At 43.3% G+C, this 17,029-nt stretch overlaps 2 protein-coding genes across 2 annotated transcripts in view; one reads left to right on the top strand and one right to left on the bottom strand.

The window, feature by feature from the left end:
- Positions 1–52: 52 nt before the first annotated feature.
- Positions 53–14,765, bottom strand: LOC105889104 (NEDD4 E3 ubiquitin protein ligase). The gene is made up of 8 exons (XM_031568636.2): positions 12,207–14,765; positions 8,458–8,508; positions 8,045–8,106; positions 7,740–7,842; positions 6,888–7,051; positions 6,093–6,399; positions 869–940; positions 53–271 (listed from the first exon to the last, which is right to left on the bottom strand). Exons 1-8 carry the CDS (start codon positions 13,569–13,571, stop codon positions 53–55), a joined length of 2,343 nt encoding a protein of 780 aa, XP_031424496.1. The 5' UTR covers positions 13,572–14,765.
- A 2,048-nt stretch (positions 14,766–16,813) lies between these two features.
- The window catches only part of gpib (glucose-6-phosphate isomerase b), a 7,850-nt gene continuing 7,634 nt past the window's right edge, over positions 16,814–17,029 (top strand). The window contains exon 1 of the mRNA XM_031568637.1: positions 16,814–16,885. Within this exon, the coding sequence (XP_031424497.1) occupies positions 16,814–16,885 (72 nt within the window). The remainder of the gene's footprint in view (positions 16,886–17,029) is intronic.

Here is a 17,029-nt window from a genome sequence, read left to right on the forward strand (position 1 = left end):
CACTTCCTACACTGAACCAATAAGCCATATCTAACACAGCATTGCACTGACGTCATGATGACCAAATATAGGCTCTCATAAGAGGATGCCATCTGTTGTTGTGTGGCTCAGCACTGCAGTGAGAATCAGTGTGAGTGCGAGAGCAGTCTACCTGAATGAGTGGCCGCGTCCATGTGGTGGTTCTGCTGTTGTGGTTGACGAAGTAAACCCGACCCTTAGAATCCTGTTTCTCCTCCCAGCCCGGGGGAAGGCCCAGAGATGTGGGCAGCAACTAACGTGTGTGTGTGTGTGTGTGTGTGTGTGTGTGTGTGTGTGTGTGTGTGTGTGTGTGTGTGTGTGTGTGTGTGTGAGAGAGAAAGAGACAGAGCGAGAGAGAGAGAGAGAGAGAGAGAGAGAGAGAGAGGCAGGAAGGAAGGAATGGAAGAGAGAGAGAGAGTGAAATTAGAGAGGGGGGGAAAAAAGACAAGCGATGTAAGAATGCCTGCTGGGGTGGTCTTAAAATAGAGTAACAGCTTTAAGTGGACAATATCCCCCTAAATCACTGGCCAAATATGAGATTCTCCTGGGAGCTGGATTGGATTTGGACACTGCTTCCGCCTCAGATGAAAAATGGCCCAGACACGTTGCATCTGGAGGCTGGGAGTCTATATGGGGCAGCCACAGATGGCTTCAATCGAACCAGGCAACTGCACACTCACCATACACACACACACACACACACGCCAGAACACAAACCCTACAGCCTGAACTCGGGCCACCACAGTGTCAATGTGACGAGCATGATGGACTTCAATGGAATGGAAACTGAAACTGGAAATGGAACCCAAATTAAGACACATTGTGTCTGACCAGCTGAAGGGATACACACCACCGGGTGGACAGGATGCTCCTCTGACGTCAGAGTCTGGGCACTTCCTCTGCGGCTCGAATGGCCCTGTGCCTGGAACCAACAGAGCAGAAATCAGGGTTAGATTCATACTGGGTCCTCTTCAAAAACAACAATGGACCATATGGCATTTATTGATGAAAGGGTAAACACGAAGTTTCAAAATTATATAATTGGGTTGTTGCTTTATCACTGGACTGTATTTCAGGGCAAAGATATGGTAATAACTAGTGCTATCAAACGATTAAAATATTTAATCGCGATTAATCGCATTTATGTCATAGTTAACTCAAAATTAATCGCGATTAATCGCAAATTTTCATCTATTCTAAATGTCCCTTCGTTTATTTATTTTTTCCATCATAAAAAAATATTAAGTGCACATTTCAGGTAAACAAGGACTCAGCCTATAGTGCAGTTAAACCATGGCTTAATATTTTCTTTTTTTCAAGTTTGCTGGGAACATAGCAGTCAGGCCTCTTATTTCAGAAACAATGAACCGTAACAGTTAGGTTACCAATAAAAGGTAAGCCTACTACTTCTTTGCTTTCAGCCAGCTGCCTGTTGACATTTTTAGACAACAGTGAAGCTCGCTTCTTTTGCACAACACAACTTTTAAAAGTAAACGTTCCATTCAGAAGCTTTTTATCATCCATTTCGCCGTATCGTGATCACCATTCACTCAAACCGTAACGTTAGCCTACTACACAGTTTGCAAGGCAAAAAAAAAAACTCGCGTTAATCAAAAAATAATTACAAAAATTAACGCCGTTAAAATGGGTTTGCGTTAACGCCGTTAATAACGCGTTAAACTGACAGCACTAGTAATAACACTTCAATGCCACCCTAGTGTATAAAAATATTCTGGAAATTTCATTTTGCGTTTTCAAAAGGTGTGCTCCCATGTACATGAACATGGCAGGCCAATCTGAGTACATTAGGAGCCTGTTACCATGCCCAAAAACACATTCATCTCTTCATCATCAAGTATACACGCTCACACCAACAAACACATTCATCTCTTCATCATCAAGTATACACGCTCACACCAACAAACACATTCATCTTCTCATCATCAAGTATACACGCTCACACCAACAAACACATTCATCTCTTCATCATCAAGTATACACGCTCACACCAACAAACACATCCACGTCTTCATCATCAAGTATACACGCTCACACCAACAAACACATTCATCTCTTCATCATCAAGTATACACGCTCACACCAACAAACACACCATCTCTTCATCATCAAGTATACACGCTCACACCAACAAACACATTTATCTCTTCATCATCAAGTATACACGCTCACACCAACAAACACATTCATCTCTTCATCATCAAGTATACACGCTCACACCAACAAACACATTCATCTTCTCATCATCAAGTATACACGCTCACACCAACAAACACATTCATCTTCTCATCATCAAGTATACACGCTCACACCAACAAACACATTCATCTTCTCATCTTAAAGTATACACGCTCACACCAACAAACACATTCATCTCTTCATCATCAAGTATACACGCTCACATTAACAAACACATTCAGCTGTTCATCATCAAGTATACACGCTCACACCAACAAACACATTCATCTTCTCATCATCAAGTATACACGCTCACACCAACAAACACATTTATCTCTTCATCATCAAGTATACACGCTCACACCAACAAACACATTCATCTTCTCATCATCAAGTATACACGCTCACACCAACAAACACATTTATCTCTTCATCATCAAGTATACACGCTCACACCAACAAACACATTCATCTCTTCATCATCAAGTATACACGCTCACACCAACAAACACATTCATCTCTTCATCATCAAGTATACACGCTCACACCAACAAACACATTCATCTCTTCATCATCAAGTATACACGCTCACACCAACAAACACATTCATCTTCTCATCATCAAGTATACACGCTCACACCAACAAACACATTCATCTTCTCATCATCAAGTATACACGCTCACACCAACAAACACATTCATCTTCTCATCATCAAGTATACACGCTCACACCAACAAACACATTCATCTTCTCATCTTAAAGTATACACGCTCACACCAACAAACACATTCATCTCTTCATCATCAAGTATACACGCTCACACCAACAAACACATTCAGCTGTTCATCATCAAGTATACACGCTCACACCAACAAACACATTCATCTTCTCATCATCAAGTATACACGCTCACACCAACAAACACATTTATCTCTTCATCATCAAGTATACACGCTCACACCAACAAACACATTCATCTTCTCATCATCAAGTATACACGCTCACACCAACAAACACATTTATCTCTTCATCATCAAGTATACACGCTCACACCAACAAACACATTCATCTCTTCATCATCAAGTATACGCTCACACCAAACACATCCATGTCTTCATCATCAAGTATACACGCTCACACCAACAAACACACCATCTCTTCATCATCAAGTATACACGCTCACACCAACAAACACACCATCTCTTCATCATCAAGTATACACGCTCACACCAACAAACACATTTATCTCTTCATCATCAAGTATACACGCTCACACCAACAAACACATTCATCTCTTCATCATCAAGTATACACGCTCACACCAACAAACACATTCATCTTCTCATCATCAAGTATACACGCTCACACCAACAAACACATTCATCTTCTCATCATCAAGTATACACGCTCACACCAACAAACACATTCATCTTCTCATCTTAAAGTATACACGCTCACACCAACAAACACATTCATCTCTTCATCATCAAGTATACACGCTCACATTAACAAACACATTCAGCTGTTCATCATCAAGTATACACGCTCACACCAACAAACACATTCATCTTCTCATCATCAAGTATACACGCTCACACCAACAAACACATTTATCTCTTCATCATCAAGTATACACGCTCACACCAACAAACACATTCATCTTCTCATCATCAAGTATACACGCTCACACCAACAAACACATTTATCTCTTCATCATCAAGTATACACGCTCACACCAACAAACACATTCATCTCTTCATCATCAAGTATACGCTCACACCAAACACATCCATGTCTTCATCATCAAGTATACACGCTCACACCAACAAACACACCATCTCTTCATCATCAAGTATACACGCTCACACCAACAAACACACCATCTCTTCATCATCAAGTATACACGCTCACACCAACAAACACATTTATCTCTTCATCATCAAGTATACACGCTCACACCAACAAACACATTCATCTCTTCATCATCAAGTATACACGCTCACACCAACAAACACATTTATCTCTTCATCATCAAGTATACACGCTCACACCAACAAACACATTCATCTCTTCATCATCAAGTATACACGCTCACACCAAACACATCCATGTCTTCATCATCAAGTATACACGCTCACACCAACAAACACATCCACGTCTTCATCATCAAGTATACACGCTCACACCAACAAACACATTCATCTCTTCATCATCAAGTATACACGCTCACACCAACAAACACATTCATCTCTTCATCATCAAGTATACACGCTCACACCAACAAACACATCCACGTCTTCATCATCAAGTATACACGCTCACACCAACAAACACATTCATCTCTTCATCATCAAGTATACACGCTCACACCAACAAACACATTTATCTCTTCATCATCAAGTATACACGCTCACACCAACAAACACACCATCTCTTCATCATCAAGTATACACGCTCACACCAACAAACACATTCATCTCTTCATCATCAAGTATACACGCTCACACCAACAAACACATTTATCTCTTCATCATCAAGTATACACGCTCACACCAACAAACACATTCATCTCTTCATCATCAAGTATACACGCTCACACCAACAAACACATTTATCTCTTCATCATCAAGTATACACGCTCACACCAACAAACACATTCATCTCTTCATCATCAAGTATACACGCTCACACCAAACACATCCATGTCTTCATCATCAAGTATACACGCTCACACCAACAAACACATCCACGTCTTCATCATCAAGTATACACGCTCACACCAACAAACACATTCATCTCTTCATCATCAAGTATACACGCTCACACCAACAAACACATTCATCTCTTCATCATCAAGTATACACGCTCACACCAACAAACACATCCACGTCTTCATCATCAAGTATACACGCTCACACCAACAAACACATCCACGTCTTCATCATCAAGTATACACGCTCACACCAACAAACACATTCATCTCTTCATCATCAAGTATACACGCTCACACCAACAAACACATTCATCTCTTCATCATCAAGTATACACGCTCACACCAACAAACACATCCACGTCTTCATCATCAAGTATACACGCTCACACCAACAAACACATTCATCTCTTCATCATCAAGTATACACGCTCACACCAACAAACACATTCATCTCTTCATCATCAAGTATACACGCTCACACCAACAAACACATCCACGTCTTCATCATCAAGTATACACGCTCACACCAACAAACACATTCATCTCTTCATCATCAAGTATACACGTTCACACCAACAAACACATTCATCTCTTCATCATCAAGTATACACGCTCACACCAACAAACACATCCACGTCTTCATCATCAAGTATACACGCTCACACCAACAAACACATTCATCTCTTCATCATCAAGTATACACGCTCACACCAAACACATCCATGTCTTCATCATCAAGTATACACGCTCACACCAACAAACACACCATCTCTTCATCATCAAGTATACACGCTCACACCAAACACATTCATCTCTTCATCATCAAGTATACACGCTCACACCAACAAACACATTCATCTCTTCATCATCAAGTATACACGCTCACACCAACAAACACATCCACGTCTTCATCATCAAGTATACACGCTCACACCAACAAACACATTTATCTCTTCATCATCAAGTATACACGCTCACACCAACAAACACATTCATCTCTTCATCATCAAGTATACACGCTCACACCAACAAACACATTCATCTCTTCATCATCAAGTATACACGCTCACACCAACAAACACATTCATCTCTTCATCATCAAGTATACACGCTCACACCAACAAACAGGTGTTTCATTGTTATTGGGAGAGGTGGGGGACTCACGGTGAGCGAGGTGCGTCTGTCGCTGGGTGTGGCGGCGCTGCTGGTGCTCAGGCGCCTGAGCTGGTCATAGACGGGGTGGAGCTCCAGGGGGGAGTGTGGCGGCGGAGGGGAGCCCAGGCCTCCACCCGTGTCGATGCTGGCGGTGAACACGGCGTTGTCGTCCTCGGCGATGATCTCCCAGCTCTCGGGCGACTCGTGGCGCTCACCCGACGTATCCTCGTGCTCCGAAATCTGCCGGCGGGTGATGAAGGCCCGCTGGGCTTCCAGGTGACTGTGCTGACGCTGCTCTGCCTCCACCTGGCTATCCCTTGGGACAAACAAACAAACAAACAAACAAACAAACAAACATCAAGAGCATTTCCCTCCATCCACTGTACGTGAGATCTACAGTGAGCGGTGTAGAGCATTTTGGTCTGAAACTGAAAATGCCAGTGACACCTGTAAACTACTTTCCATGTTTGTCAAAGCGGTCAAAGCACAGCCACTGGTGGCTAAACATAACTAATATCTTTGTTGTAGTCACCACAGCAACAGTCATAGATTGAAAGATTTATGCCTTTTCAATGCTACAGAATCATCTGAGTATTAGGCTTCTGAAACATAGAGCTATACTCTAGTGACATCACTGCACTACTGACAAAAAAACAAAAAAACATTTAACAGTCTTTGCTCAGGAACCCGTATAAAAACTACTGCTTTTTAAAAGGAAACATGGATAAATGCCCAACCCCTATATTCTGACTTAATCTATGACATGAGCATGCAAGTGGAGAAAGAGAATGGCTGAAGACATACTGTATGATGGGCCTTTGCCACTGTGTGGTCCTGCTCTCGTGGTTGACATAATAGGTCCTGCCCAGGTTGTCCTGCCGCTCCTCCCAGCCAGGGGGCAGTGCAGGTAGCTGGTGGTTTTGCCGAGGCCCGCAGATGTCCTGACTTTCCAGAAACTCCCAGCCTGGCTGCAGGAGGAAAACCGACGCTTGATTAGCCCCAGTCTTGCATGGCGTTTAACAGCTGCTCCAGGGTCAAACCCCCTGATCCCAACCATTAGCAGTAAGCACCAAACACTGAACCCAGGCCAGCGCCTTTGTGGGTAGGCAGTGTTCACACCCAACCTGACGCAGCTCAGGAAGAAACACGCACTAGGCTCGGTCAGGTATCATTACTGCCACACTCAGCTAAAGGAACACAATGACTATGCAGTTTCTGAACACGTAGGATGTGACTGTGTTTAATCAGGGGGAAACCGATCTTGCCACCACAGGTCTTGCTAAGGAGGTCTCTGAAGGGTGTGGGGGGGGGGGGGGGTGTAGAAAGGGATAAATATAGTTTGGTCTGCTGGGACACAGTGTTCCTGGGCAGTAATTACATTAAACCTGCTGAAGAATGATGACTGGCTGGTTTCATCAATAAGCACATCCCAAACATAGCAGCTATTCGCCGAGACCTGTTGCTTTCGTGTAAATTCTGGTTGGACAGGTCTGGCATCTCTTAAGTTCCTGGTAGTGAGAAACCTACACGTCAAATATGTTTCACCGCTAAATAGCTGAGCAGCAGCCAACAAACACACGTAACATGTCCCGGGTCCCTTCATGAGGACTGGTTATGTGTGTCCGTGTGGGGACGGGTCAGAGGATGGGGACTCACATCCGGCTCTTCATTCTGTTCAGCAGGGTCCTCCTCTGAGCCGCTGTCCTTGGGCAGGTACGTCATCTTGAGACGAAGATGGCCCTTGACTCTGGATTTGTGGCTGCTCCCGAAGATACAAAAGCACAAATTATGGTCATGACAGGCTAAAGACAGATGGCAGGTCATTTAATACTCCACTGAAGAATACACAGTATTTTATGACAACACTTTGTTTTCATTGGCTTCTTTCAGTACATATAAATACACATGTATACATACACACACACACACACAAAGATATAACGTAATCATGAAACACAAACCTTCTTGGATGAAGAAGAAAATCCTTAAATGTGTATGGTCTCTCAGTGTTAGGATTTTCTGTCTGAAATAAGAAAAAATGCTCATCAAATGTACTGACATTATTGGCCCAAAACATCCATCAGGTCAGAGAATGCATGGCTGAGACAGATTGATAAGACAACAAACAGTCCTGTGGGTTGAGCTTGTATTATGACACCAAACACCATGAAATGCTGGACTCTTTTTCCACAACTAGTTACAATGAGGTGGAATCAACCACTTCAGAAAACAAAAACACACACACAGACACAGTTCAAATGGAGAGGAAAAAGAAAATGGATTGAGATGCTATGCAGAAATACCATATCAACATCCAAAACAAAAGCAATATAGCCCAAATCAAAGAGACTAGAAAGACAAAAAGGGGACTCACTGGTATTTGGTGCAAAGGCACATCCACCTGACCCAGAAAGTCATCTCGTGTCTGAAAGAGAATGCACACACACAAGGTCCATGATGACACACTTACTGTGGCATTAGAGAGGTTATACACAAGTTGGTTTTAAGTTGTTTGAGTGAATTTATATGTCAGAGAATGACTGTGTGCATGTGTGAGCTAAGTTTAGTGAGAGAGAGTGCGAGAGAGAGAGAGAGAGAGAGAGAGAGAGAGAGAGCGGGAGCGAGAGTCTAGAGCCATATAAACACATTGTTTGATTCTGTACAAACTTCACATGTATGGTATTTGACCAGTTTTAGATAATTGAGATTTGGTGAAAGAGTACAATCAATGGTGACCACAAAAATAGAAAACGACGATGATGAAGGTTGAATTCAATCCACCATTGTGCTTAATTCTGGACAGGGGAGAGATAAGACATGGCGTGCTTCAACAAGCGCACAGTGAGAGATGGATCTCTACTGCCACAAACACAATAATCAACCAAACTAAGAAGCAGGCCAATTCAGTAATGTCATGCACAAACCACTGCACACAGATCAGTCCACTAAGCAACATCTGGCCTCATCTTGGTCACACTAATCAATAATGCTAACAATCTGGCGAAAGCTATCAATATCAAATGGCTTAATGAAGCCATCTCACTAGCGCACTTTTTACATTGTACTGTTTCATATGGCACAAGGTAAAATAATATGTTCTCTGTGACCACAGAAAGATTTAAGCACATAAAGTTGAGTTGTCTTGTCATCTAAGTCTTAACACACTGAGGGTGAATTAAATGAACTCCATCCCATTTGTAACATGCAGAACCCCAACCGGTCCAACACTAAGCCCTGTTCACGTAGAGTCCACACACAAACAGCTGCCTCCAGCTACAGTACCAGCACTGTACCCCTATGCAACCCCGTCCTAAACACAGGAGCTGCAGCAGGGGTGAGGACTGCTGGGAGACACAATCACATCTATTCAAGAGCTATGCAATGAGCTCATTACAATTGGGACTATATTTAACTCAAAGTTACAAGAATTGTATACCCTTTAGCTGATGATACAGTTCTCGGTTATGTAGCCAAAACACGACTAAACTCAAATTCCAAAACAAAATAATGTCTCTCACAACACCATGAGTCATGCCAAGGCATGACAAGCAGATCAAAGAGAGAATTACTTTAAAACCCGGAAACTGAATTTAAACAGAGAAATGACACATAGCTTTGCTAAGACTGGACTCTCCCCAAAGCAGGCAAGGGAGAGGGAAAATAGTCCAAGTCAGAGGCTTTTTGGAGGAAAATAATTTGTAAACGGTTTCCAGCTGGTGCCATTCATTTCAGTAGCTGCCTTTCGCGTTCCTCTCCAAAGCGCCTCACTGTCCGCACTTACTCAGCAAAGGGTTCCAATTAACGGCCATTATCCCCCTATTTAGCAGAACCTTCATTCAGCAGAGAGAGCGCGCCCAAAATAAGCTTCGTCAGAGAATGGGCCCACTTCCCCTCCGCTCCCTTTCTTGTGCCAACCCAAACTGGGTTCTTCCCGTTGTCAATGTCTACACTGAAAGGAAATTCCACATGGTTTTTCAAACAAAAGTGCAATCAAGTTTTCTTATTCCTCTAGGACATCCAACTCATGTTGCAGTCATTCGCTTGAGAAATTGAGGTCAAACCACAAGAGAAATGCATGAACACAGACTGATGCTTGGGTATAATACAAATGTTTCCTTGTCATGCTGAAAAAAGAAGTGCTCACAGAAAGAAAAATATGGAAAACACAACACCACTAGAAGACAGACTAGGAAGATGAATTAGCTGTATTATATGTATTTATGAGCATAAAAACATATCATTTGAATCTACTCTCAATAAAAATATATGATGATCTTTGCAAATAATCTAGAAGCTCCTGACCAGATGAAAAAGTTAATTGTTAGTTTCTGAAAAAGCAGATGTAATTGTCTTTAAAGTCCATGCACAGAATCCACTGCCCAACTGGCAAAGTCATTGGAATGACAGACTGCCTTTCCATGGCTATTAGTCCCTAATACTTTTCTATCAAATGGAATAGCAGAGGTTTAACCCAGCGCTTTACATTTTGATTGGACTGGGGTAATTCATACTTCAAGGCAATTTAATTCTGATTGGGCTAATAGTTGGATTATTAACAGAATATTTAACCGTATGTAAATGTAGCTACTGCTAGGCTATTTGCCCCAGTTAGAATCGAATTTCCCATTTAATATTTGGCATCAGAATGGCCACAAACCAGAATGCTGAGCTCTCATGTAAGGAGGGTATTCTTAGTTGTAGTTTGTTCAATATATATGAAATACAATCTTCTACTGTACATTCAGGTGGCAGGAGCTGAGACCGAAAGGGCAAGAACTCAGCGGTAACGAAGGTAACAGCACGGACTAATTGCTGCCGTCAGCCATTCTTGACAAGCTGTTAAATGAAAAGGGGGCGGTAGGTTAAAGGGAATGGCTCCTGACACCTGATGCTTCACAAACACGGGCCAGGCAGGGGGACCCGCCAGCAAGGGGAACACACCAGCATTTTACTGCAAAAAGCTCCAAGGCTCCCAAACATCCCCCCATCCCCCCCACGCCTGGCCGGGCCTGCAGATGACTGGCGTGGCTGAGCGCTGCTCTTGTATCGTGTTGTTGAACTTGAATCCACAGCTCTGAGCAGTGCTGCCACAAGCCAGACTATCTGGAGTCAGGGGGAATATTTTCGAGGTGCTTTATTTTTAGTCGGATGAGCCCCTCCCACCCCCGCCAGCTCGAGCGATGGTTATAATTAGTACTCGGTAAATACTTAAAGCCATTACTCAAAGTGTTAACAGAATAATAAAAAAAAGAATCCTAATGAGCTGAAAGAAGTAGATACATAATTTCTGAAATATGTAGCTTCATGCGGACGGTGTCAATCCACATCGCCTCCATTTGGCTTCTCTTTTGCTCCATCAGCCTTTAGCATCGACGCCAGCATTTTGATACATTACTGTAACGCAACTGAATACCTCTGAATGTTTGTCCACATTGGGCTTGTTAATTACATGACTTGGCTGCTACACCCTTCTCAGTTACTGAACTTAGTTCTTGCTTACTTGCAGAGTTGGTAAACACAGCTACATGCGCAGAACACAGGTTGTGTTGGAGGGAGATGGCCTTATTGTATGGATCAGTCGCAGTGTTGCGCAAGCTAATGCCTTTCACTCGCCTACACCTCTGAATGTTCTTAAAGCTGGCCTTTATTGACATTCCTTTTAGTGAGTGGGATTAGAACAAAAACTAGAAGACAATGCTAATGTATCAAAACCGAGCAAGCTAAATCAAGTTGCCAAATTTGGGCTATTTACCCATTCACATTTTGTCTAAAAGCACTCACAGAACAATCTATGGAAGCCCTACAGAACAAATCATTTATTTTCAGTTTGTTTCAGTTTCATTTTCCAGTTATAGTCAATGTTTCTGAAGGTCTGTGCTATGGACAGGCCCAACACTGATCACTGCCAGCAGTTGCTTGCTTCTCTATTTTGAAATCTGATTCTCACCACTTTCTTCGAAGTGGAACTCGGCATCCATAAAATTGCCTTTTAACATAAAGTTGATAATATCCACTGTTTCAGCAGTGACTCTTTATAATATTTGCTTCCAAAGAAAAATGTACAGTTTGCAGAGCAGTCAGACTTTTAATTGAAAACATGCTGACAGATGGAAAAAGGCTTACTAAGGGGTTTCCTTCAGCGTTGATGCGTTGAAGGTGATCCCTTTTTTCATTGTTCGTATCCTTTGAGGATTCTAGCCCAGGTCCACGTGACACATATATGTGAACCTGGGGAGAGCCATTCTTATGGCTGCTGTGCACCGGTTTGGAAACATGGCAAGAAATCCCTGTGTTTGCCAAGGGTACTTCCAGAGAAAAGCTCCGTTGAAAAGCATGCCATCCCTTCTCTTCAACTGTTTCTCCAGTATTTACCCACGTGTGATTTGTCTTCTCTGATAGTTTAGAAGTTGGAAGCAAGCAAGCAGAAGTACTGCGGAAAAGTTTTACGGTACCCTGTACAGGCTTGTCAACCGACTCCGGTGACTCATCGTGGATGTTGCTGAAGCCAAGATTGACCATTGCCTTGCCTGGATTCTCCATTGTCAAAGGTGCCGGCCACTGGTTGGCAAAGTGCAGAAGTACACTGGAGTGGCGCTCTGTTCGCTCCATGTGTCCGGATTTGTCCTGTGTCTGGCTGTCGTAGCTTGTTTCTTCAGGCCCCTCCGGCTGAGGGATGTTGAAATGCACAATGGGCCTAGCGTCTCGGACCTCAGCTGACGCGCAGCTGCTCTTGGACAGCCGCAGGCCGCTGAGTGCCGTGGCGACAGATCCTTTGGAGGTCGCTTGCAGGTCATCCTGTGTTATATCGCCGGGAGACAGCTGGAGCTGGCGAGAGGTCTGGTAAGAGCCGCGTGGCAGGGCCCCCGCGGGCAGGGCTAAGGGGCTGACGGGAGAGGCTGGCGGCGTATTACAGGGGCTCCGCGGGAAGACGACCAGCGAGGAGCAACGCCTCAGTGGCACCCGGGCTTTCCGCCGGAGAACACTCCGCTCGCTGGCTAGTGCCCCAGCAGCCGTCACCGCCTTCCGCTCAGGCAGATCAGGTTCGAATATGCTGCTGCTGCTGCAGTAACCAGCGTCGCTGGCCGTGCTACTGCCGCTCGACCCCCCGTCTGAGCTACTCCCCACAGCGCCCTCGCAGTCAGCCTTCTCTCCATCCTCCCCAGCGCTCCCCTCCGACTCACCACCCAACCGGCGGGGCTGCAGGGAGATCTGCAGAATGCTTTTCTTGTTCGCCGAGCCGCTAACCTTGGGTATATATACGGACGAGTAGCGCTGTAAATTACCGTACTCCAGTGACAGTGGAGGCAAAGCCAGGGCCAGCTGCCCCGGAGTCACCTTCATGTGGACGGAGCTGTGCGCCAGACTCTCGGCGGGGCCGCGGGGAGACGCTCCCAGACCGCTCTCCTCGCCATGGCCACCGCAGCTCTCTGACAAAGGGTCAGTGTTGCTCCTCCTCGTCGCAAAATGCAAGCGGAGCCGGCGAGCCATGCGTCCGACTCCCTAATCCCAGAGATTGAGTAGAAAGGAAGACATTGCAAAAACCTGCTTGGGTGAAGAAAAAAAAACAGCAGCAGAAGCAAAGCAACTGCGAAGGGTCCTGCTCGGTGATTAGAATCATTAGCGGTACCACATAGTCAAAATAGCTCCGGTGACAACCTACATTCCTGTCATAGCTGTTGGGTGGCTAATGGCCAGGGGAGGTCAGATGTACGCTGAAGGAAAAGCACCGACTCCTCAGAAGTGCACAGCCCCCTGTGGTCTGCCTCTTTAAAGAGCAGGGGGTATATTCAGTCACGGAGCACGGCAGCTACTGGAGACAGAGTACACACCGACTCACTCTTCTACCCCGCCGCAAAATCTGCTCCAACACCGAAACCACTGACCCTGTGGCAATTCTACTTTCGACAATTCCACAGGAACAGATCCAGCAAGCCCATTCCTACCCCTGTCTGAAAACTCTAATTTCTTGCCTGTCGGTCGAGAGCTTGCTGTGGATTCACTCACTTGAAGACTCCAGTGTTGCTTCTAGCAGCAACAGAGCTTCTACTGTTTCTCCTGGGCAGCAGCCCTGCTAATATTTTTACCCACTGGGATAGAATTACAGAAAATCAAACAGATAGAGTTTCACCATAATTCTACATCAAATGGGCTGATTTTCTAAATCACATGTACACTTAAAAACAAGCTGGATTTTGGCAGAATGCCTGAAGCTACCAGTAGTTGCTAACAGCAAAAATATGTCTTTCACTTTTTGATGAACTTTTGAGACAGACGGAGTCAGTGAGAAGTCACACAGAATATCGAAGTCTTAATAAATAAATACGTGGCAGCAGAAAGATTTCATTTCTAATCAATAAGTGATTTCCCAGCTTTCAGGTATCCCATGCTCACAGGGATCGTGGCACATAACGTGTAATTTGACACCTCATGTTGCAACAAGTGATGGTTATGAAGCCAGCTTCTCTGTCATTGACATTCCATGCCATCAATCAAAAACAATTACATTCAGCCAGACTCTTCTGGGGCACCAAGGTGGGAAGGAAGGTAGACTTAATTGTTGAAAATGTCCAACTAATAAATGAATGAATGAATGAATGAATGAATGAATGAATGGTAACAGCTGGGATAGTTGTTATTTTATTTATTTTGTTACTTTGGGGCAGACATCTATACAAATATCTTTGTGGGATTTCGCTGTAAAAAATAAACTACAAGAGTAACTCTTAAAATAATTCAAATGGCTTATCAAGACACCCAAGCATGCCTTATGATCAAGTACAGATCACACCAATAGAAATTTTAGAAATGAATAAATCACTTTCTCAGTTAAAAAAAAAAAAAGCAACCAATTCTGTCCAACCCCATGTACATCTGAATCCTGTGCTACAGAATTGAGGCTGGCAGCCCTGAAAGCTTTGCAGTGTTGTGGAACACAGAGAGCCCATTGTAAGTGGCACTTAACGGAAAGGGTTTGAACTTGAGAAAAGCTGAATGCCAGTGCCTTATGTGGTCATAGCAGACAGACATGTGTCCATGTAGACAGTGTTTTTGATGAGTCAAATCAAATCAAAATAAAATATGCATTTCTCTTGGATCCCTCCGTCTCTTGAAGAAATGTTTCATTTTAAGGCCAAAGACAACAAACATGTTTGTTGACGTCTATCAAACCAACACAAGTCATGTCTCTGTTTCTCATCATATGGCATCTAATCAAATATCAAGCCTTAAGGGCCGTCCAAAATGCTCAACGGGACACAATCCTTTAGGTCACTCCATCTCAATTTAAAAATCACAAAAGAAATTAAAAATAAAAGTTTGCTCTATATTTCATACTACACAAAGTTGAAGCATTCATTCTATTCAGGGAGTGAATGACAATATAAATAATTCAAAGAACACCAAGATTTATAGAATCAGCGTGAAGGCCTTCAAAAAATTTAATGAAAAAAACTAAATGATATATATGTATGTATATACACACACACATTTTATATGTATTTTAAATAGTAGTAGTAGTAGTATGTAAATATATATATATAAGATATGACGAGGAACTACTTCAGTTCAAATAAGCATTCACACTTGTAGTCAGTTATGGTTATGTGAGGTGATGGTGAAGGTGATGAGTGATGGAGAGAAAGACTGCTTGTATCATAGAACCACTCACCAGGCGATTCTCATCAAACACCTCCAGCAGTAGCCGATGTTTTCTGGGATGAACCTAAAAAAAAAGGAGTAAGCTATATCAAACATCATGTACGACTGATTTAAAGCGGCAAGATATTATCCTGATTCATTCAGTACACATATATGACATTGTAATGGAAGAGTGTGGTGAGGATTGATTCCTATACAATTCCTACTCAAAGTGCCAAACAAGGTGATGAGATGAGGGCCCAGTTCGAATCAGACCAGACATAACTATACGGTGCCTTGCTATGAACAGCTGAAACACAAAGACAATATTAGCACTGGCCAAAGGTATCCCAAGCACTCTGGCTAGTAAATAAGGTCAGAGTATGTGAGTTAAGTCATAATCAGGTTTTAGCAAGAGTGCTAACGCCACTGATTCAGAGCGTCTCTAAGACACGAGAGCTGCCAGTCATGTATAGACTCATGCTGGCGTCCAGCTTCTGACGTCACTCTGGAGGGGCTCTCATAACCCCCAAATGGCTGGTGACTCATGTCAGCGTGCAGCTGAAATTAAAGTACAGTCATGAACAAAGATAGACACGCAGTAGATGCTACTGGCACCTTATTCTAAGCTAACACACTGATGTGCAGAGACACGGTAGCCCCAAAGTCAACGTAAAGTCATATCAAATATATGTAAGAGATAATGTATAGTCCGGCGGTCATTATCGAAAAATAAATCCTGACAGGACGAACAAGACCCTGACGCGCAGCGGAGTTCCAAAACTAGCATCAAATAGTACCATCAATAGATTATTTGGAAGAAGTGTCAGGAGAAAAAAGAAGCCTTTCCTGTCATGTAACCAAAAACGTAAACATAACCACAAACCGCCTGGAGATTCAAAATCTGGCTGCCTCTGCCAAGAAACTAAAACTGGGTGGTCATTGAGTCTTCAAGCAGGACAATGATTCAAAACATATGACCAGATCAACACAAAAATGGTTCACTGAACACAAAATCAAGTTTCGGTCATGGCCATCTCAGTCCCCTGACCTACATAGAAAACCTCAGGGGTGAGCTAAAGAGGAGAGTGCACATGACAGGACCTAAGACCCTGGACCATCTGGAGAGGTTCTATAAAGAGGAATGGTCTCAAATTCCCCGCTCTGTATTCTCCAACCTTATAAGATGTTATAGGAGAAGAATCAGTGCTGTTTGATTGGCAAAGGGAGGCTGGACAAAGTATTACATGCAGGGGTACCAACAATTGTGGCATATGTAGTTTTGTTAAAAATAATAATATATATTTTTT

The sequence above is a fragment of the Clupea harengus genome, chromosome 6 (genome assembly GCF_900700415.2).
Source record: "Clupea harengus chromosome 6, Ch_v2.0.2, whole genome shotgun sequence".
NCBI lineage: Eukaryota > Metazoa > Chordata > Actinopteri > Clupeiformes > Clupeidae > Clupea > Clupea harengus.